This window comes from Vidua macroura, chromosome 9, assembly GCF_024509145.1.
Source record: "Vidua macroura isolate BioBank_ID:100142 chromosome 9, ASM2450914v1, whole genome shotgun sequence".
Classification (NCBI taxonomy): domain Eukaryota; kingdom Metazoa; phylum Chordata; class Aves; order Passeriformes; family Viduidae; genus Vidua; species Vidua macroura.
This window is the reverse complement of record NC_071579.1, coordinates 29,806,964-29,827,956: the sequence shown is the minus strand read 5'-3', so window position 1 is coordinate 29,827,956 and position 20,993 is coordinate 29,806,964. Positions and strand designations below refer to the sequence as shown.

General features: G+C 43.8%; 1 protein-coding gene across 2 annotated transcripts; it reads left to right on the top strand.

The window, feature by feature from the left end:
- The first annotated feature begins 8,002 nt into the window (after positions 1-8,002).
- On the top strand, positions 8,003-20,257 carry LOC128811510 (FRAS1-related extracellular matrix protein 2-like). Of its 2 annotated transcripts, none has more exons than XM_053985172.1 (3): positions 8,003-8,418; positions 9,228-9,372; positions 19,558-20,257. In XM_053985172.1, the coding sequence occupies exons 1-3, from the start codon at positions 8,304-8,306 to the stop codon at positions 20,030-20,032; spliced, it is 735 nt and encodes a 244-aa protein (XP_053841147.1). In that variant the 5' UTR covers positions 8,003-8,303; the 3' UTR covers positions 20,033-20,257. The 2 variants fall into 2 exon arrangements, with proteins under 2 accessions (XP_053841147.1, XP_053841148.1); XM_053985173.1 differs by lacking the exon at positions 19,558-20,257 and adding an exon at positions 12,369-13,299.
- The last annotated feature ends 736 nt before the right edge of the window (positions 20,258-20,993 follow it).

Below are 20,993 nucleotides of genomic sequence, written 5' to 3'. Positions count from 1 at the left end.
GGGAGTACAGGCAATCTCTTGGCTTTGTCAGATGAAACATTCTTGATAACTGAGGCAGGGAAGAGGTTTGTCCCCACTAGAGGCATATTAATGTGGGTTTTTCTCAGCAGGAGCTACTTGGGGTGAATGAGGAACATTGAGCATGTATTCAATTGAAATATCTCAGTGCTTTTGAAGAAGACCTCAAGGATCTTAAACTTCACATCAAATGGGAACCCTGAGTACAGCTTGCTAGAAAATGCTCTTACCCCAGCTGGCTCAAGAAGATCAATGCTGGAATTGATAGGTATATACCCTACAATATGCTGCTATTCCTCTAAAAATATTTTATTAGAGTTTAATATGGTAATAGTGCCTGGTTGTATGGGGCACTACTTTACAGCTGGATGGATGGTAGAAGAGAGGAACCATTTGGCAAATCAGGCCAGACCAAATAGCATTCATTTGGTTAATCACCAGCTATTAAAATAGCATCAAATCATAGCAACCTATTTGCTTATAATTCAGTGCACAATTTTCTGCACAGTATATTCATAACTGCTGTACCCAAGCTAATTTTAAATGAGCCAACAAAGCCATTTTCCACCACTCTCCTGGGAAATGAATCTGTGGACTGATGGATCTTTCTGCTTCTGGGGCTAAGCCCCCACAAAATCTGAGCTGATGACATTGGTGGTTTGACTTTGAAACAAACTGATTTCAGATTTAGTCTATTTTTTAAAGCTTGGTGTGGTTTAAATCTCTTGCATTCCTCCAAGATTCATATAACTTCCAGTGCCTAGAAGGTTATACCCACTGTGTTCTCTTCAAACATGCAAACATTCAGGCATCATTACAAATTACTTTGTGAATTCTATTAGAGACAACCTTCAATAGTTCCCTGGTGGTTCCTCTCTTTGTCACATGAATCCAGCAAACAACAAAATCCCTTTCCTTCTAACTCAGGAATATATCAGTATGGTCTTAAAATTGAATTTGGTCTTAAAAGACTTGACCCTTTATTTCTGAGAACTGATACCTCACTGCTGGAGTAGGAGCCCTGTACAGTCATGGGGAGCAGAACAGTAGAGCTGTGGCCTGTGCAATGATGAAATGTTTTTAGTAGTGAGGAAAGAAATTGATGAAGGTATGTACACAATGAAGTTCTGTTGTTTGTAAATATTGTGCACACTGTTGTTTTTCTGTATTGCAGTAAAGCTTGTAATGAGCCTCTGGGCTCAGCAAAAGCTGAGGAATGAGTGGTACCTGTCCCAAACACTTCCTTTGTATAAAGAAACAAATTTCTAAAGCTCAAAATTTCTCCTCTAGTACTGCTGGTGTCCTCCCAGTCCAGCTTCCCCACCTTTAATTTAGTTGCAGAGAAATGAGGACAAACTCTGGCTCTGAAGGCAGACCCAGCCTTGCACATATTCCTGCAGTGTCCACACTCACATCAATGAAACAGGTACGTGCTTACTTTTAGGGATGCAGTGGGATATGGTGGGATACAATGAAACCTCAGAGCCATCTTAAGGGTATCTGAATCCTTGGCTTGGCATTTCATTCTGCACGTCAGTTGATTGGTCATTTTATCACCAGTTATGAAGTGAAATTAGATAATCTCACTGCCATATGGTATAGAGTATTTATAGTTTAGTATGTTTTCCATATATGTGCACTAGAGCCTGCTTCAGGGATTTGTTACGGTCCTTGTGTTTACAGGATTTGGGTCTTGGGTGAAAGAAGAAATTGACAGTTGCTAATGTTTGATTTAAACTGATACTTCAGAGGCCACATGAGTGATCCCTAATTAAAATCAATTTACACTTTCTGTCCTTTGCCAGGGAGGTTGGCAGGGCTTTCCAGACCAGAGCTCATGTCCACCCAGCTCTGCTCCCCCTAGTAGCAATCAGGAAGGGGTGACTTCAGGGGACAGGGGGAGAGGCCTGTGGAACGCTGGGAATGCTTAACCTCTACCTCAGCTCTCCTCCCAAACAACCACGAGTACCCAGGGACTCTCCAGCTCTCTCAGGTAGCCGGAACCCTGAAGCATCTCTCCAAGAATTTTTCTCTGTGTTAGGTTTAACTGCTAATGTCTTGCTTTCCATCAAAATGCTCCACTCCCCTTGAAATTTTGATAAATAAGGAGCTACAGAATTAATTATGTGGGACATTAGTCATTCAATATGTGTCATTATTGTCTCAAAACAAGCCTAAATGAACACCACAGAAGGGTCTTAGAGATCTGCATTTGGAGCTCACCCAGATGTGATAGAACAGGAGTGTATTCTCAAAACGAAACATTGCCTGGTACAGACACCAGCGCGGGGGAGTTGTGTGGTGTAAATACCCCTCATACAATTTTCTGACTCCAAAACTATATTAAGCTTTAGAGCACTCCTGTGGCTCTGCTTGGACCTACATCCCCCACTCCTCACCTGTCTCTGCTGCCATGTCTTGGTCATTTAAAGTTGCAATGTCAGGCACAACAGAAACTGGCTGAACCTCGACCAGCCATTTTTAAAAAGTGGTAAATAATAGTAACAAACAACAAACTCTGAGAGAGGAGAAGCAATTTTCAATTGCCCTGTAAGAACCCTGTGAGCACTCAAACAAAGAGGAGTTAATAAATGTTACAGTCAGGTTTTTTTGGATAGGATTCTTGCAGAATATGATTTCATAATCCCCTGTCTCTAGTGAACAACAAGACCTCTGTAAACACTCAATATTCAAATAGAAAATTGTTTCTTGTAGGCTTCCATGGCACAAAATAAAAGCTCTGTAAATCTGGGCCTCCATATGTGGTTCTCAGCTGGTGTAAGTCCCTGAATGAATTACATGTGAACAGAGAAATTAATGCTATGCACATGGTGGCCAAACTTGAAAGCAGAAATTGCAACTGAGAATATACTGCAGTGGATTGTGACATTTTTGAAGATAAATGGAAGCTTGAGTCCTTGTTGATGTAATGCAACATCGATGCATTTCAAGGGATAGACAGCTATCACAGTGAGAAACTACAATACTGAGATCACATTTGGGAGAATAAAGGGATTTGCTCTTTAAAATCAAAGACTGAAATTAAAAAGGCAAATATTCAATAATCCAATGTAATTTTGAACAAAAAATTGGGTAAAATACTTCCCCTTTTTTCAAATCTGTCAAATTGCTGTGGCAGTAAATGTATATGTTATCCATGTTTTGAAATGATTGCACTCTAAAGCCACTTTTGTTAATCAGTCAACATTGATGATGAATTACCCAAGAGGTTTGGTACTTTACAAACAGTTGCGATCTTTTTGTTGTTGTTTTCTTTCCCCCTTCTCTCGACAGAGGAGGGAAGAATGTGCATGTTACAGTGAATTCTAAATGAGGCCTGTGCCTCCCCTGTTTGCAAAAAGCCAAGCAAAGCAGTAAAATAATAAATAAAACAAATGAAACCCTCTTTAATCCATTCATGAGCTCGAGTGTTTCAAGTAGGCCATAATATTAAGACACAGAGCCCTGAAAGAGATGGATCAGAGGAAAGGGCTATTGCTTAAACAATGCCAGCCCATTTAATTGAATTACGTATTTGTCAGCACTGTATTTTCCCATGTCCAGGATTCTTACCGTTGATTCAGGGCTTAAGGCCTAAATGGAAAGGGCAACAACTGCCGTGTATTTTGGTCCCGAACAAGCCGTGTCCTTTGAAACGGCAGCGCTCGGCGTTGAGAAGAATGCTGGAGTGCTTTGCAGCAACAGAGGCCACCAGCAAAAGAGGTAATGAAAATATGTTACCCCTGTGGATTCGACCTTGCTGCAGCATACTGAGGAACTTGACTGAAAATTTTTAAGCCTGATGTTATTTCTGTAGCAGTTTATTTGTATTTATCACAAGGACAACTGGGGCTGTCCTTGAACAAGAGGACAGGAGCCAGAAATTCCCACCTTTTTTCTTTAAACTGATTTGGCAGAGTTTTTTTTAAAGTATGGATTCTATAGTTTAGTCAAGGATGTTACCAAATGTTCATTGTCTTATGATCAAAATTTCAACTGTTTTCCTTGATTTGTTGCACAAAATAAGCACTTGTGTATCCATCCCTCCCTCTAGGGGCATTTTATGCCTCATATGCTACAACAGGGCTGGAAGAAGCCACAGGGACCTGCACAGCAGCAGCTCAGGCTGTAGGAGGAGATAAGGTAAACTTGCAAGTGTTAGGCCAGAGTATCTGCTCTGTTCCTCTACAGAGCTTCCCACTCTGGCACCCCCCTCTGTCCCAGCAATTGCTATCTACATAACAAAAAAAAGAAATTTGGCTTCTTCTCTGCTATACCCATGCAAGTTTTGTTTCCAGATTATTTTGAGGACAAGTGCGCTGTGATCACAAAGAGCATGATCATCCCTTTGTCCCACTCTTTCAGTTGTCTGTGACAAAATTTTGGGAGCATATTCCCAAAAACTAACCTGTATCTGGAGTAGAAGTGTTGCCAGGGCATCCTGACTTTGACAGAGATGACTCTAGATGCAGGATGCTTGAAATTGGCCCCTCCACACAACTGTCCATATAAGAAAACTCTGCTGAGTCACTTCCTAAAATTCAACCAAATGCTCTGCAACTCTGAGCCATATTTGCCCAGTTTACTGGCCCTCAATCACATTTCATTACAGTGAGATTACACAGCCTAGGTACCCCCTCTTCCATTGTGTTGTACTCCAAATGAACACGAAATTACATTTTGTTTTGGAGTTGGAACAACTCTTCCCAGATTAGTACACAGTGACACAGAATTATGTAGGTTTTACTTGAAGAAATGCCATTGTGAAATAAAAGTTAGCAGGCTCAACAGAGCAATGATTGGAAAAAAATCTTTATTTATGACCCTGCATGGATCTGACTATCTTAGCTGATAGATCTTAAAAATCTACAATGCTTCAAAGCACACGTCTCTGCTAACAAGTCCACCCATCTCTCTGCCACTCACATCAGCTTTTTCCAATGAATTTTTCCGTCACTAGAAGAAGTATCTTTGTTATACATAAAGTTCAAGGTGAGATTATATTTCTTTCAGCTGGCTCTAGTTCTCCCAAGCTGTGTCGAGGCACAGCTTTCCCTCCTGCTGAACATGCAATTTTAGCTGCATTAATTGTAGGCAATTTTTAAGAAGTGCTAAAATAGGTTCCATAAATAGGAATGTTATGACCCAAGGAAATGACTCACATGGGTGGAAGGATCTCCTGCTTGTGCATCTATAACCTGGCTCTACAGAAAATGTGCAGCAAAACTCTGGAGTTCTAATCTGCCCACAACAGAGTGCTTTCATTTTGTACTTCCAGTTCCACAAGGTTGGGATCACAATAAACGGCACAGGGCTGTGTGGTCCTGTCACCTCTGCACCAGAGTCTTCATTTGTCCCCCTAAAAGGTTGTAGGAAGAGAAGTGTCACCACCTCCAGCCACAGAGAAAGAAGTGGAATGCAAAGAGTTTAAAGATTTGTGTGAGCTGGCTCAGGGATGGTGCATTGAAATCGAAATTTCAAAGCACTGAGCTAATCACTCACTTGTCCTTCTACAACAGAGCAAATGGGCTGTGCCACAGCAGTGAAAATTTGAAGACCTTTTTGTAAAAACAGTACAAAAGATTGAAAATCTTTTGCCAATGTCTTGCTGACCAAATTCAATGACAAACATGTTCCTGTGGAATGTAAAGATTTCATTTACCATCTTGCCTAATTGTTTTATGATGCTTTTAGATGAAATATGATTTCAAATACCACCTGAAATTCTCCACTTTAAACACTTCTTAAAAAAATTACTATTCTACCCTCTACTTTTTTTTGTTCAAGTTTTGTGGGATTTGTATTTATTTTGATTGAAGCACTCCTTTTTTTTTTTTTTTGCCTTTTTTTGTGCATCATGCAGTTCAGATGCATTTTAAACAGTTTCTGCTCATGTCTGAGCTCTGGTTCTGATGTGTGCAAAGAGCACGGCTGCTCTGAACCCGCCACATGTTAAAAGGATGAATATTAACTTTTGTTTTTTCAAAGTGACTCTTTAATTGAAAAATTAAATATTTAATGAGCTATTTCCATCCAGAAGGTAGGCAGGAAAAAAAAATCCTGTGGTTCATTCCCAAGAAAAACTCATGCTGGTGTCTGGTACGCTGTCAGCGGTGAGCTGGCAGCAATTAGTGCTAACACAGCCTGAATACAGGACACCCTTGGGGGTGCTGGTCTGCACCCCCAGCCCTCAGTCCCTTACCTGCACCCCTTAACATACAGCCTGTGTCCAGTATTTCAGCTGGAAAACAACTCTGGCTGTGGTTCTTTATACAAGTCCTTATTCAATGTATTAGGGTAAAATTTGGTTCTACTCACATAAAACCTCATAATCAAAACAAATGGCATTTCTAATTGAGCAAGGCCCTCTTGGTAATGAAGGGCAGCAGTGCTGCTGAGATCACTGGTTCGCGTTTCTCTCCCTGTTCAGAAGACTAAACTAATTTATTTATGAAATCAAAGCAACCCACCAGATTAGCCATCTAACTAGCTTGCTGTGCTGTTTAGATTCACTCGTGTGCTCTCTCATGACATCCAAGTGAACAAGCTATATGTCAATGAAAGCGTTGGCGCTCCATCGTACATTATAGACTACTTTGAAGTGCAAAAAAAAGATCCTGCAGTGGGGCTACCAGCAGTAATTTTTTTTTTTTTTCCAGTGAGCATATGCTGCGAGTGGGAAAGGACCGAGTAATGTAAACGGAGGTTTCATTAGCGATGATATGTGGCAGTCCCTGGGTGAAGGGAGAGAAAGCAAATCTGGGAGCACCTGTAGACTTTGCAGCCTTGTACCCATGTGGCAGAGCACGTGCTGAGAGCAACAATAGGATCTGTTCTTTCTTTTTAGGGTCCCCTCATGTATCCTGGTAAAGGCAGGGCAGGGTCAGCAGGTCTGGATGCAGAATGAGTCCCTCTCTGTGCATCTGGCCTCCAGAAACTGATTTTTGAAAACAAAAGGCAAACGCCTGCTTCCACTGGAAGTTATAATATTGCTATCAAAAAAGCAGAGGGGTTTGCTGGGATATATTTTTGGCAAAATGTCTCCCTTCATTATGTTTTAAAAGTTCTTGTTTAACTTTATTTCATAAATTTTGATGATTACCCTAGTTGAATTTCCTCTCATCTGACATCATTTTCCTTGCAGCAGGTTGGAGAAGGTGTCCAGAGTGTTACAGGACTAACCACGCTGAATGGTGAAGACTTTGCCATTGCCATGGGCACACTGAGTATCCCATCATCAGCCTCCACGAGCTTATGGGCTCACTGGTGGAGATGCTGGAGATGTGCCTTACCGGGGTGTGGCACTGGAACAGGCTGCACAGAAAAGCTGTGGATGACCCATCCCTGGAAGTGTCCAAGGCAAGGCTGGACAGGGCTTGGAGCAACCTGGTCTAGTGGAAGGCGTCCCTGCGCACCGTAGAGGGTGGGATGCTACAGGCTTTAAATTCCTTCTGACCCAAACCATTCTAGGATTCTATGATTTACTGCTTTTTCCCCAGCTGAGCTCCAGCAAGGTGTGAGTGATGACACTTCACCTTTCCTTGTACCCCTGTGCTGTTTAGCTGCTTTTGGTGCACCTTTGGGCCGGAGCACAAGTGCGACGAGGAGCAGCTGAGGGAGCTGGGAAGGGGCTCAGCCTGGAGAAAAGGAGGCTCAGGGGGGCCCTTCTGGCTCTGCACAACTCCTTACAGGAGGGGACAGCCGGGGGGGCCGGGCTCTGCTCCCAAATAACAAGAGACAGGACAAGAGGAAACAGCCTTAAGCTGTGCCAAGGAAAGCTTAGATTGAATATTCGGGCAAATATCCTTACTGAAAAGGTTGCCCTGCTGCCCAGGGCAGTGGTGGAGTCCCCACTGCTGGAGGCATTTAAAAGCCGGGTGGATGCGGCATTTGGGGACATGGTTTAGTAGTGGCCTTGGCAGTGCTGGGGGAACAGTCGGATTCGGTGATCTTTAAGGGTTTTTCCCAAGGAAATGACTCTGTTTCCAGGGCTGTGGGGCGACAGGCGGCCCCGGGCCTGTCCCCTCACGGCCCAGCCGCGCTTGGAGCGCGGGCTGCGCGGGCCGCGGGGGGCCCCTGCCGGGGGCGGCCGCTCACTGCACCCGGCCCCACAGCGGAGCCGGATCCTTGTTCCGGGGAATTATTTCACGGAATGTTTGTTTGGGTTTTGTGTTTAATTCAAAAAACATTTCATTATTTTCCCCTGCAGTGTATTCAAGCACACGCTCTATGTATTTACCTGCATACACTGCTAGTTAAGCCAATTCCATGAACACCTTGATTCCATGTTTTCCCATTTCCTTGCCCCAAAATGGATTGAAAAGCCACACATGGGTAGGAAGCAGCACCAGGTCTCCAGGAGCATTGTTTCCAATCTTCGTGCAGACACTGACTTTCCAGGTTACTTGTTAAATTTGGCTTGTGCCCGGCTGTGTTTTCCTGCCGTAGTGAGGGCCTGGCAAGCCATGGCCACTGACCGAGTGTGAAGCATTTGGATACCGTGGTGACAAGGGCTGTGTTTGTGCCCAGGGAATAAGGAATTTAGGGAGCACTCTAGCCCTGCAAAGCAGATGTGTTGAAGAACACATCATGTATGAATCTCTTTTAAGTGCCCCCAAAATTTACTGAAGATATTGCCAGTATCTCACTAGCAATTGAGGCCTCCCATGGGGACTGCTCCAAAGTGTGCCGAGCTTGGCTCACTCTGTGCTCTGTAAGTTAGCTGGGAATGAGTTCCAGAGCCCTGCTGTGCTGCTTCTGCTCTTGCATTTGCAGGAATCACAGCACGAATAAAGCCTCCACCCAGGGCTGCTAAACACAGTCTTAACCCCTTGGGAGGGGTCCGAGCTACGAGGCAAGGTGGGAGACCACAGATGAGAAATATGAAAGCCTCAGAAAGCTCAGCTGTGGGGAGGAGCAGCTATTGGGGGCATGCTGACAGAGGAGCAGCACCTCGTTTGAGTGCTACTTGGGCTGTGGGTTTTATGAGCTTACATGGGCATTGGCATCACAGCAGCAGCAAGGATTTCTTTCAGTGGAAGCAGGATGGGCTTTCTGAATCTGTAGTGTTTAAAGATCACAACTGATGTCTTAAACTCCAGAGAGTTGTGGAGCTTTTTTTTTTTTTTTTTTTTAATAATATGATATCTATGTTCTAAGTTTTTAGAGAATCCAGGATTTCTATTTTAATTTTCCCCTTTTTCCTGTAGGACTGATGCTGTTGTACATGCATAATGACACAGAAAGCCTAGAGGATAGTTTTACCATGCAGCTGACAGATGGCAAGCGCACAGTCCAAGGGACACTTTACATCTACATCATGCCAGTCAACGATGAAATCCCTCATCTTTCCAGGTTAGCTATCTAAGTGACATTCGCTGCATAAAGACTTACAAAGAAAAAAAGAAAGAAAGAAATGAGAGGAACTAATCTCAACACCGGCATCTCCAAGCCCACCCACATTATAGAGGAGATCTGGCTTCCGTTGCATGGGTTGTCCCTGAAAGCTGGTTCATCACAAGGCTGTGCACTCTGCTGCCTGGTACAGAACTGTGACAAGCCACACAATGCAATCCAGCAAAAACCATTCATGCAGAAAAAGCTGGTTTCTGGTCTCTGAGCAAAGGCTTGTTTATATTTAAGTTAGTGGCAAAACTCTGGTTGTCTTCAGTTAGGCCAGAGTTGCTCTTTTTTCACAACCTATGTCTGTCTCCCACTTTCTTTATTCCCTTCTGTATGTTTTCTCCATTCTCTTTAATCTATTTTTAACAGTGAATCTTGTTGGGAAGAACATGGCATGGCTTGGGAATTTTTTAATATTTAAGGTCCAAAAACAGTTGAAGGCAGTGTTAATGCTCACATTCCTTTCAAGAGAGCCAGAGTGCCATCTCTGGGAATAAAGCTTCATAGAGGTGGAATGGAGAGTAATATTAATTAATTGTCTCTCTTTGCCAGCAGTGAAGTCCTTCTGACATTCTTTCACCATAAAATAGTTTATCATCAGGTTTTTGAGTGGCATGGCATGTCTAAACCCTGTCATGAGCATTTTGTTTCTTGGTCTGCAGAAGAACGAGGAAGAAACCTGGCGTTTTGTAGGACTGGGATGCAGGTGATGTGGTTTCACTCACTTCATGGCAGTAACATATGTTTTGGCCTAATTTGGGTTTCTACTTTTAAGAATTTGCAAGTAAAAAAATAAAATAAATTATGTGGACCTGCTGATTCCTTCCAGAAATGCCAGATCCAGTCTGTAAAAAGAAGAATAAAATACTGGGTTTGCTTCTTGTGTTATGTAGACCCTTTAAAGTCCTCCATGGGCTGTAGGGGATGAAGCACCAGCAAGGCTAAAATTTCCCTGAATGGTGCTACATTTTCTTGACTCACAAAAATATTTTGTAGAACTTAATATAATTTCTATTCTTATGCCAAAGGAATATTTAAGACTTGCCAAACAAACCTCAAAATTGTATCCAGGTCCAAATCTTCCCACTAGCAAGGTTTGAATCCCCATTTTCAGGGTACCAGAAACCTGTTGGATCATAAAATACCTGGTGAAGTCTAGTTGTGAAAAAAGTACGAACTTTCTCTCTGAGGCGGAAATCAGTGCACATATGAAATCCCATGTTGCTCTGCCTGGGTGCCTGGGGCCCCCTTTCTGGGTCCTTTTTGCAGGGAAAAGCCAAAAAATCCAACCAAAATCTGTGGTTGCCCCTCTCTGGAGAGTAGCAGCAGCCCATAGCATGCATAGAGGGGCATCAAAACCTGAAACAGCTTTGGCTTCTTTCCCAGAGCATCATGTGTGTATTTTAAAAAATTTCATAGAAGTAGTAAACAACATGAAGTTATAAAATGGACATGTGGCCCTCCTTCCTATCAGAATTTCTTTAGGAGCTCGTGGGTGAGGAGCCATTAAGCCCCTTTGCTCAGGGGGAATGCTGCCAGCCTCCCCCTTCCCTCTCCAGCCAGGTCCTCTGCTTGCAAGGCGTGATCTGCAGCTCTGTTGTCTCCTTCATCCTGCTCTTTGCCTACTCCCTCAGTCTGATTTGCTTATGCTTCACGTCTTTACCTCCTTTCCCCCATTTCTTCCAATTTCACTCTCTGAGGATGGTTCCTTGCTGCCATTTCTATTTTCACGCACGTGAAATGGCTTTCCCAGTTCCATATGTTCTCTCCTTCCAACTGTGAGCAACCCCATGGAGACACCCCTTTATTTAGTCTTTTAATTTCCACGTTGTTTTCTAGTCTGTCAGAGGTGAGCTTCATATCTCAGGTCTTGTTTATATATTCCCAGTCCATGGATCAAATAGAGTCCTCTCATAATGCCCATATGACCATTTTCCACCAAGCCGTGGAGCTGGAAGTGCACTCTTCTTCTGCACAAAGCCATAAATCCAATTCTTAGTTTCATCAAAACCCGTGAGGCTGAAGGGCAACATAAGAAAAAATCACATGTGCATACGTGGCAAAGCTTTCTGTCCCAGTCCCACAGGAGCAGATTTGTTGAAATGTTTTTTAAAAATTCTATCTGCTCCATGCTAAGAGGAGCCTGTTCCTGCTTAATAAATCGGAGAAATTGCTCACAAATACTTCATCCATATGAAAGTGCGAGCCCTGTACTGCTGCCAAGAGACGTGAGACCTGTGGTGTCGTGCCGAGTAAGTGATGGCCACACGAATTAGAAAAGCTTAGGTACAGATCCCTCGCTGCCACAGTTTTCCCCAAGATGTGAAAATATAACAGGGAAAATACTAAGCAGCATTCAGTCTTTCCAGCCAAATCTGCCTCTTTTGGACACAGTCATGGGCCGCGTACCAAGCGGTGTAGGAGAGACCAAAATAACATCTTTAAACAATCTGAGCTGCCTCTTCTACCACTTTGAAATTAGAAGTAACTAAGAAATAAGAAACCTCAGAAGGGGCTGCTGCCTGTCACCCTATGCTGGGTGTTGTACCAACACATCAGTGCTGTTCCTGCTGCAGGCCATGCCGAGAAGCCAGTGGCCTTTCTTGCAGCACATTCATGTATTTTAATTATTTTTACCCAGATTTGTGATCTTAACTAATTTTTTTCCAGCCTCTCTCCTTAGTAAGCTACTTTTCCCACAGTAACCTTGAGAAATCTCTTAGTTCCCTTCCAGAGGAGAAAGGATGGCATTGGAAATGTTGCTTTGAGTTTGGAAAAGAGAGTGTGTGAAGCAAGTAACTGCTGTGCAATGCTGAGCTCAAGGAAGTCTGCCTCAAGTCATTAAATTCATCTTGCTAAATGGGCAGTGACTGCTGGTGGTTTGTTTTTCCACCAGTGCCTCGCTTCCTGTTTCTTTTTTTACTTTTTTTTTTTTTTTTTTCCCCCAGGAATATGGGTTTGGAAGCTGAAGCAGCTGACAAAAAGCCATTTCCAGTACTGGGCCACAAACAGACACCAAAGATGCTTCAGGGGATGAGCTCGACCAAACTGTCCCCATATGCCCAGATCTGCAACTGGAGGCAGCAGTAGCTTTAGGGATCTTATTCCTCCTTTGTCCTGGGGATGAGTGAAATCCCCAGCCAGCTCCTGCAGGAGTAGGCTTGTTCTGGTAGTAGTTTAGTCCGTGACTTGGTTTTGGTTGATAGGGTAAGCAGTGAGACCAAACACAGATTTTTATCTGACACTTTCTCCTGTGTTGAGGTGGCTCTGGAAGGTCTCCTGCAGGATTTTTTTCTTGTTTCCTCCTTGTCTTTGCCTCAAGGTGCCCATAGCCTCTCTCCCTATCCCACTTGGAGTGAACACAACACACCTATGGAACACCGGGGCAACCTGGACACCATCCTCAGCCTCACCCTGCAGCATTCCAGCTGGGGAATAACTCAGAGAGAAGGCTTTGCCTCTTGGGCTCAGATCCTAGAAACTGCTTCTTGCTGCACATCTCCCTCCACCATCTCTCTCTGCAATGACACGTTTTAGCTGACTTTTATGTTGGTTCACTAAGCCACTGTGCTGTCTTCTTCCTTTTATAATTAAGCAACTTGAGAAATCCTTTGAGGTCAATAAATTCTGAGGAGGCTTACATAAAACAGAATATAAAGTGGAGAGCCTTGCCATCAGAAGCCAGTAAAAGTCAGTGACACCTCTGCAAATGGCATTATGTCATTGCCTAATATTAGTAAGAAACAGTAAGATTATGTTTTTTGTTCAGAGCTATAAAAAGTAATGAGTGTCACATAATCTACTGAAAGGAAGGGGTGGGGGGAGTGCATGAGAGGAGAGAAAGGTGACTGGAAAAGTGAACTTCCATTTTTTTGGGCATCCTGAGTGCATTAGTAAATCTAGCTCGTTACAGCCAAATAGACTTTAATGTGCTTTGTCCTGTGAAGTTAATTTATTTTGTTTTGCTTTGCTTGCTGGGAACACACACACACAAAACCTTTCAGGAGTCAGGTGGTCTCGTTTCAGTAACTACAACATAATAATCAGAAGCCGGAAAATATTACAAGGAGGCCAGAAAGGGACTCTTCATCAGGAGCTTTGGGGATAGGACAAGGAGTCATGGGTGAAAATTTAGGTTAGATACATGGAAGAAATTCTTCCCTGTGAGGAGGTGAGGCGCTGGGACACATTGCCCAGAGAAGCGGTGGATGCCCCATCCCTGGAAGTGTCCAAGGCCAGGTTGAATGGGGCTTGAAGCAACCTGATGTAGTGGAAGGTGTCCCTCCCCATGGCAGGGGAGTTGAAATGAGATGAATTTAATGTCCCATCTAAACCAAGCCATTCTGTGATTCTGTGACTTTGGGGGGGATGAGGATGGTGTTATTCATCCTGGGTCATGATACAGTGCTGCGAGTGTCTTGGATGCTGCTGATCCCAGCTCGATGAAGCCCAGGGCATTATTCTCAGTCTTCATAAACAGGGTGAAATATTTACTTTCTCTCCATAGGAATGTCTTTGCCCAACCAACAGATCTGTGGAGTCATTTATTTCAGAAGAGGAAGGAAGTGACCCTCTGAGGGAGGCTTTGTGCTCCCAACCTGAATACGCAGGTTGTGTGGGAGTTAAATACGAGCTGTGAGGGCTGGGGATGCAGCAGAGCAATGCCCTGCTGCAAGCCAGCAATTTGTGAGCAATGATCTCTAATAAGGACCAGGCTTTACAGGGAGGGCCAAGCAAGGGCTGGCTTTCATCCTCCTTAGTCCTGGTGAAGGTGGAAATCTTCAGAATGGGCTGGGAAAGAGAGCCCTGTGGACTGTGCTCAATAAATACCAGTACTAAATCTCAGACTGGGCTGAGGGTGGGAAAATATTTTAGCAGTGATATTCTGCAACCAAAGGATAGGAAGGTTTTTTTTCACACACCATAGCTGTTCACTAATGCATGCATGAACTAACTGTCCTTTCTGTCAAGCGTCTTCATTAGTATTCTTTTTCTTCCTTTACTGGCGTTAGATTGAAAGAGAGATTATACCAAAAGTTGGCTGGCTATCAGTTGGTCCAATTTTGTGTGTTTTAAACTGTGTGCTTTTTATAGGGCTAAAAATTGGTCCGGAGCCTCTGTGTAAGCAGCAGCTACTAGGGCTGGTGGGTGTTAGCTCTCTCTTTGGATCCCAAATTCATTCTCATGTGCTGTGGGATTACTTTCCAATATGTGCAAGTTCCTCAAACACCACCAAGTGTTTTCTGGAGCTCATGAGTGCTCATGAGTGGGGAATAGTGCAAGTGACTTCAATCAGTGACTGTGAGTGTCAGGATGCAAAATAATCCATATTAATGCATGGAAAACCACTACATGGTGGCAACTCTAGGAGATGCTTCAGCCTGGGGTTTTATAAATTACAGAATTATTTAGGTTGGAAAAGGACCTCTGAGATCCAAAACCTTGAGTCCAAAACCTTGATTTATCACCACCTTGCCAACTAGACCATGGCACTAACTGCTACATCCAATCTTTTGTTGAATAGCTCTGGGTTGAAAAAGGTGCAATTTCTAATGCACGAAGCAATGTCTTGTTCACTTCTGCTCCTCCATGCTCTACTGACACCCTGCCCCTGTTCTTCTTGGGCTACTTCTGTACTGCTCTTCCTGTGCTTGTCTCAAGTGATCCATCTCTGTGTATTTCCAAGAGATTGCTACTATTTCCTAACTTGCCTTCCTGACACCTTGTAATTTTTCTTGCTTTGCCACGGGTAGCAAATACAAATGGTCAATAAAGGGTGACCTCCTCAGGGCCATCAGAGCTGCTCTTGCCCTTTTCTCTTCTTCCTTCTGAAATTCTATCCAAGAAGTGAGAACCTCTGGACTTACCCTGAGTAGAAAGGTATGGGGTCACATAGCAGGTGGATGTTGGTCCAGCACCTCTGATTGTGTCAGCAAGCGCTGCCAACCCTCCAGAAACCCTGCCTGGACCACAGCATATGCATGGTGCATGGCTTTATAGCCCACACACCGCTGATCCAAGGCTTTCTGGAGTGAGCCAGCGCTGCACAGTTGCTCTCCACATGTGCCGCAGGTTTGGCATGTCTCCGAAGAGTTGGACCCTGCTCGTACGTGCTGCTCCGAACGCACCCGCTGCAGACAGCTGGGGAGCCCCCGCCAGCCAGATGGTCGAAAAGCTCCCTGCACCTGAATCCTTAAAAGCATTTGTTCTCCAAAAAATTGTTTGTTCTGCAAAAAGGGCTTAGCTGAGACATGGGCAGCTCTGGCTCCGTGCAGGGGGCTGGTGCATGAAACCATATCGCGTCCCTTTGCCCATCCTCTGCGAGCGTTACCGTGTCACCTGGGGTGTGAAGCTGCTGCTTGTGGTGTCTAGACTTGTGATTACTGAAAATTAATTAAACTGAAGGAAATTAGGCTGGAAGGGGAATAGGCTCCTGGGAGGGGAAAATGGAAGAGAAAATAGGATACTGGTGTTAACCCTTTCCAGCTACTGTTATTAAATAGGAAAGGCTCATAAATACTCTCCAGGATACTCAAATACATGCAGACAGAGGGTTGGTGTGATTTCAGGAGCTCTGCTCCTTACACATTCAGATCCTGTGCAGGCAGTGTTCTTAACCCAGGTGGGATGAGCACATAAGAAATGGACAGCCCATTCTCCCTCTGCCCATGTCTTTTAAATAAGTCACTTCATTGTTAGCCAGACCTGAAATAACTTGCAGATCAGCAGTAGGTTTGAAATGAGCTGGTGTGACAGTGGATAAGGTCAGGGGAACAGGGATGCTTGGATAGAATCCAATAATAAATCAGAGCTTTATGGAGACGGGACGGGAGGCTGGATGCGCAGCAGAGGGAGGTGTTTGCTGGTGGATGGGTCTCCTCTTGCTTTTTCTTAGCCTTTTTACCTGCTCTTCTGACTCTTAAAGTCTCTCTTATATAGCTTTTCAGCATGGTATCCAAGTGCTTTGTGCCTTCCCCTTGGCACACAGCCACCGTCTGGCTAGCGAGCAAGTACAAACTGTAACACCTGGGTGTCAGCTATGAACATTAGGGTGTGCTACAATGGACCCATCTGTAGTACTTGGCACATGCCGGAGATTTTTATGTGTGGTTGGCTGAAAAGCAGGATCAGAGAGAGAGAGGAGGGAGAGCAGGGGAAGAGGGCTCCGCTGGGCACGCGGAGAACATCATTTTGGCAAAGGTGCCAGTAGGTTTCCATGGGCTTGTCTGCTTCTTTGCTCAGCTCATGCATTCAATAAAAATATCCAGGTTGTTTCAAAGAAAAGCAGGAGTAGATTTCCCCAAAGAGCAAGGCTAGAAGCCTCATTCTTTGTCTCTGGAGAACAAGGCTTATGCTATAACTAGATTTAATAAGAATACATTTAATAGTAATATATATAATAAACCTCTGATTTAATAATACTTACTTTTACTGTTCTTCCATGTGTATCAGGTACTGTTGACTGACCCCCTGAGCACCACTGAGCATTTCTAGCCGGGTTTGGCGGGAGAAGTGCTGTGGTTTTCAGGCTGTGGCAGCTTTGACAGTGTTGTGCCCTGGAATAAATTTCATTTTTGAGAGTATGGACAAGGGCTGGCTTTCGTATTTACACTGGTATCTTGAGCCCAAAGAGTCCTGATAGTTTCCAGTTTTATTCAATGAATAGAAAAAACATGTCCCCATCTGAAAATGTCTATGTATCCCTGAGAAAACCCAGGAAAGGTAGGAAATGAGTTTACAGCAGTAAAAGGAGCCATAGCTTATTGCATCAGGTTCAACTAAGTGAAAACTGCAGTGCACTCAAAGGAGAGGAAACATTTCTTTTTACCCCTTTATGTGGCACTGATGTGTTTTAAAATGCATAGGCAAAGTTTGTACTTTATTTCCTCCAAAGGGGCCAAGTCCTCCTAGCATTCTTATGAACAAGCTCATTAGAATAAAATCCATTATGCGCATAACTAATGACACAAATTTACAAATCTGTTGACAATTATGACCACATCCCTCATTGCATTTGCTTGTAGCTCACTGAAGTGACCAGGTGAAGGAGTTCAATCCAGAAGTTTTACAGCTCATGAGCTCCGAGTGCAGCCATGTGAGATTATTTCCCAACTGGATTACAAAGCTGTCATTAGGCAGGGCAACTTGGGAGGACCAGGGCACGAGACCGTAAACTATCCTCAGGAGACTTGAAGTCATTTTGAAGGCATGGTGAGATATTCCTGGCTGCAGAGACCATTATATTTTATATTTTCTTTTTAGTTGGGGAGGGGGGAAACACATGCGCATGCACACAAACCAGGGCTCCTCCAAGTAGTGCCTGGCGTCCTCTGGAAATGAATAGAAATTAAATTGAGACGCTGGTATCCTCCGAGTGTTAAATATTTCCAAGTTCTTGCCAGGCGAGTATAATTTATTGAATGTAGGTTTTGTGAAATAGTGCTCCTGTCAGGGGGAGATTGGCACCAGAGAAATGAAGGCAGCTAATTCTCAGGGGGTCCTCCCTGGCAAAAACCCTCTATTGAGTCCTCATGCTACTTGTGCTCATAACTGCCGAAAAACCAGGAGTGCCATCTGCAAACTGTGATTCATAAACACTCTGTCAGTCTGCCATCTACCCTGACATCATAAAATAACAAGAAGCAGCATTGTAATAAAGAGAGGAGGTTTGCAGTCGACCAATTAAATGCATCTAATTTATTTCTGTTACAGCTGAGGCTTTATTTATTAGTAAACAGCTGCATTTGTTACACTTCTCCCCCCCCCCCTTTTTTTTTTTTTTTCTCTTTAGCAGGAGTGTGCCAACTGGCACTTTTGATAATCCATTAATCCTAAATAATCATCTGGGTACTTCATGGTTCGTAGGAAAAAAAAATGGAAAAAAAAAGGTTATTAAAAGTTAAAATGTAACCTTGCAAGGAGGCTGGAGAGCGCTTCTTTGCTGTGGGCTTGCATGAGTTATGGTGAGCTTAAGTTTGCAGGCCAAGTCCTACACTCAATTTACACCTGGAAGTAACTGGCGTGACAGCCAGCTGAAAGGGCTATAAATCCAGGAGCAGGATCTGGCCCTGGGCATATTTTTTTCTTTAGGACAGCCTGTTTGTGGTACAAGAGGAGCATTTTGCGTGTTTGGTTTACTTGCCTTCTCATTTCTCGGTGCTAACTTGATTCTCAGCAAAGCTAAAAATCTGCTAATTGGTTGTCAAAGTCTAATTAGCTGATATTATCAAAAAAAAAAAAAAAAGAAAAGAAAAGAAAAAAAGAAAAAGATAAGTTTGCCTTTTATAATTGGAGCTGACCCCCACTCCCCCTTCCCCTCCCCTTGAACCCCCTGGTGTGTGTTAATTGAGCTGCAGGACTTTCCAGTGTATTTTAATGCTCTCTCCTTTTCAGTGCTCTGGAAAGGTTTGCAGTTAATGAGACAATAATATATATAATCAAGTAAAAATGCAGTAAAAGAATAGGTAAAACTGTATGGAATTGGGATGGTATATGCATGTGTGGAGAGAGAAGAGGTTCACCAGCCTCCCTAAAGCTTCATAGGGTCAATAATGTCCCATAATTTTAAATTTTCCTTCCTGGGAATTTCCTTCCCCTTAAAAGGGGAATTTTTGGTTTTTTGCTTGAGGATGTGTTTAATTAAGGGAAGACGGCTGTATTGTGTGTAGTGGTCAAATGAACATGATGAGGGTACTCAAGAGGCCAAACCAGGTTGTTGCACCTTTTCTTTCTGCAACTCAAATCCAGGTGAAACATAGAAGGGGAGACCTTATAGCTCATGAGGGGAAGCACAGGGGCAGACACTGATCTCCTCTCTGTTGCCCAGTGACGGGATCTGAGGGCATGAAGCTGGGTCAGGGGAGGTTTAGGCTGGATATTAGGAAAATGTTTTTCACTCAGAGGGTGGTTGGGACTGGGACAGGTTCCCCAGCACAGTGGTCACAGCATAAAGTCTGCCCGAGTTCAAGAAACATCTAGACAATGCTCTCAGGCACATGGTGTGATGTTCAGGCTGTCCTGTGCGAGGCTAGGAGCTGGATGATGATGATCCTGATGAGTTCCTTCCAGCTCAGAATATTCTATGTTTCTATGATTAATCTCCATTATATTTTATTCTCTCTGCATGTGTGTCTACAGACATAAATACAAGATACCCCCTGCAGCCAGAAACCAAGCCCACCTTCAAGTCTATATGGGCTCTTCTTCCCATAAGATCCCAGAACATTCCAGTGGAGAGTTAAACACCGTGGAGAACACCTGCCCTGCACTCCTGCCACAACCACCTCTGTGGGAGCAGCACGTGCCACGCTGTGCCTTGTTTTGGTTGCTCGATTTTAAAGCCTGTCTCTTGTTTTATGTTAAAAAAACAATGTTCAAAAGAAATGAGCACAGGTGGGTGCTCTATATATGGGTGCTCTTTTTCAATATGTATAACATTGAATTTACTTACTCAGTCATGTTTTCCTCTTTCTCCTCCTCCCATCTTCCTCCTCCACACCTGCTTTCAATCAGTCCCCTCTGCCCCTCCTGTCATCCTATCCTCTCTGCTGCTTTTACCACAAACCCACTAATGTTATATTTCAAGTCAAACTTTCAAGCCTACGACATTTAAGCAAGTGAATAAAAAAAATTCCAAGTGGCTTCACCAGCCTTGCAAGGCAGGGAGCTGGCGTGGCCTCGAGGAGTGCGCGGGGGATGCTGCTGACCGCTCGAGCTGCTGAGGTTGTGGGGTTTCACCCTTCCTAGCAGTTGAAGTCTGTTTTTTTTCCTTTATATCTGAAAGTGCTTCTTGACTTTTCTTCTAGAGTCTATAAAAAATGAACATATTAAGGCCAACTGTTGCTGCTAGATGAACAACTTCAGATGTACGTGTCTTCTTGTCATGCGTCACATAGGCTTAGAGGGTAGACCTGACCATGATGGGTATTGGGCTGAAAAAAAAGAAAGAAGAAAATCAGGCTACCCAGAAGATCAGATGAGCATTTATTTATTCTTTGAATTACTGATGTAAACTGGGAAACTTTTTTGTTAAGTTATTTTTAGCAGCCTTCCAGTACATAAAGGGGCTACAGGAGAGCTGGAGAGGGAATTTTGACAAAGGCATGGAGTGACAGCTTAAGGGGGAATGGCTTCACACTGACAGAGGGCAGGGTTAGATATTAAGAAGAAATTCTTCCCTGTGAGAGTGGTGAGGCCCTGGTTCAGGTTGCCTAGAGAAGCTGTGGATGACCCATCCCTGGAAGTGTCCAAGGCCAGGTTGGACAGGGCTTGGAACAACCTGGGAGAGTGAAAGGTGTCCCTGCTCATGGCAAGGGGTTGGAACAAGGTGGTCTTTAAAGCCCCTTCCAGCCCAAAGCATTCTAGGACTCTGTGATTATTTTAAATAATATCTACTTCATGGTGATCAAACTGTACTGGTTGATGGCTGACATCCCAGTTCGGGTTTGTACTTGGATCACTGTGCCTTAAGAAAGGGCTTGAAAGCTTCATCCTTAGGCTCATAATTAGGGACATCAGGAGCCTGATTCTTCCTACAACATTAAGCAAAGGGACCATATAACTGGCTGGTCAAA